Source organism: Cyprinodon variegatus, unplaced genomic scaffold (assembly GCF_000732505.1).
Source record: "Cyprinodon variegatus isolate N-32 unplaced genomic scaffold, C_variegatus-1.0 Scaffold1668, whole genome shotgun sequence".
NCBI lineage: Eukaryota > Metazoa > Chordata > Actinopteri > Cyprinodontiformes > Cyprinodontidae > Cyprinodon > Cyprinodon variegatus.
In genome coordinates this window covers 67,092-68,935 of record NW_015152121.1, presented here as the reverse complement: position 1 = coordinate 68,935, position 1,844 = coordinate 67,092, and the positions used below count along the sequence as shown (strand labels likewise).

The 1,844-nt window shown below is 36.6% G+C and overlaps 1 protein-coding gene across 1 annotated transcript in view; it reads left to right on the top strand.

Moving 5' to 3' along the window:
• Positions 1-924, top strand: part of LOC107104255 (SITS-binding protein-like) — a 34,897-nt gene extending 33,973 nt beyond the window's left edge. Inside the window, exon 10 of the mRNA XM_015404217.1 lies at positions 166-924. Within this exon, the coding sequence (XP_015259703.1) occupies positions 166-339 (174 nt within the window). The 3' untranslated portion in view covers positions 340-924. The remainder of the gene's footprint in view (positions 1-165) is intronic.
• Positions 925-1,844: the final 920 nt, after the last annotated feature.

Genomic DNA, 1,844 nt, shown 5'->3' with positions numbered 1-1,844 from the left:
CAGTGGGTGATAATACTCGCGCTACTATGGAGCAGAGCCAGACCGAACTTCCCGATCTCAAACTTTGTGGGCGGGACTAAGTTCGGAATGGCACCCAGGCTACTTACAGTTGGCAACCTGACCAGTTTTGGTAAAATTAACTAGTTTGAACTCTTGTGTTTTCAGGTCCTGGTGGCACCAGTGGTGGAGAAGGGGGCAGTCCAGAGGGATATTTATTTACCAGATGGGGACTTCCAGTGGCAGGACAGCCAGAGTGAGCAGGTGTTTGATGGCGGGACGTTTCTGCAGGATTACCCTGTACCTCTGGAGGAGGTAGCTGTATTCTTACGGAGAAGCTGAGTCCTGACTAATCCACTTAGTCGACCGACTGTTACTGTTTCAAATCAAATTCTTAAAAATATACTTCTGAAAGTGTTCTGATCTCAACTTGCACTTTTCCACTACAGACCATTGACAATGTCTCGACGTTTGACTTGAGATATTTAGAGAGACTTTTTTTTTCTTATACTTGCACTTTAAAGTTTGTAATTGTTGCATTTTTTTGTCTTTGTGACACTTTTTTTCCTCTTTTTAATACTAATCAGTTTTACCTCCTGGCTGATTTTCCGGGCTTATATTTTTTTATTCAATAATATTTCTTCTGTGTATAGTTCCTGAGAGATCCGTGTGTTTACGTACTGCCTTTCAACAGTCTTTAAACTTTTAGTTGCTGCTGGCCGTCTTCATAAAGAGGAACAAAGCATTGTTGGCTTAAAAGAATCTCTCAAGAAGACCAAATGAAGAAATGGAAAATTACAGGAAAACTTTTTGAAAGAGCTCTTTTCAAGGGAACTGCTTAGTAAGACAAAATTGGATCACGCAAACAAGCTACAAAATTGTACATTAGCACTGTGGTATTGAAGGAGTTGCTCAATCATTGGAAAATAAGGCTTTTACTTGAACCTAAAGAGCTGAAGGGCTGGTGTTCTATGAATGTACCTCAGAATATAGATGTTCACTGCTCTGTAAAGTTGTTTGACACAACAGTCCATCATCAACTAGCATTTTTTCTGTGAACAGTTTAACTAAGTGAATACATCTCTGTTGGAAATCCTTAGTACTGTATTCCCATATACTTGATGCCAAGCCACTGTTTTAATTGTGCCTATTTCTACATTTAGATCACGTTTGACCTAATTAACGTACTGTTTTAGGATGTTCCCCTTTTTTTTGGTCTGACAGATTTTATTAACTAAATGCTCTTTTACAAGAGCTAAATTAAAGTATAAAACTATGCATTTGATTAGAACTTCATTGTTTGTTAGTTTTTTTAAACCACAACAGATATTAAAAGCTCAAATTCATTCTTTTTTTTTCTGTGATAAAACATGTAAAGAAATGTAAGATAATTAATCGTAATCTTATTTTTCTGCCTTTTATGTGACAATCATTAAAGTACAACCATATATACTAACACTTTTAATTCAATTCCAGAATTCAGTCTTAATGGGTGCTGACCTGCTATCCATTATAGAGAAATGTATGACTATTTTTTCATTTGTAGTCTAATGCTTATGTTTGCAGAGAAGGTTTTAAAGAATTTAAGTTATGTCGTTTCACAAGGGTGTCAGTCAGGTTAAGTCACAATGTACGTAACAATGCACAGTAAAGACAGTCATCAGTGATTAGAGAGAATATGGGACAAGGATGAGATCACTAAAACAGGACCTTCATCACAAATTTCGTAAAGAGATCAGACGAAAATTAATACATTTGAAAAATAGAAGTTAAATTAGCACAAACAATGACACATAAACATCGAAGCATGGTGTTGGCAGCATGATGGTCTGGTGGGTGAAATTCTG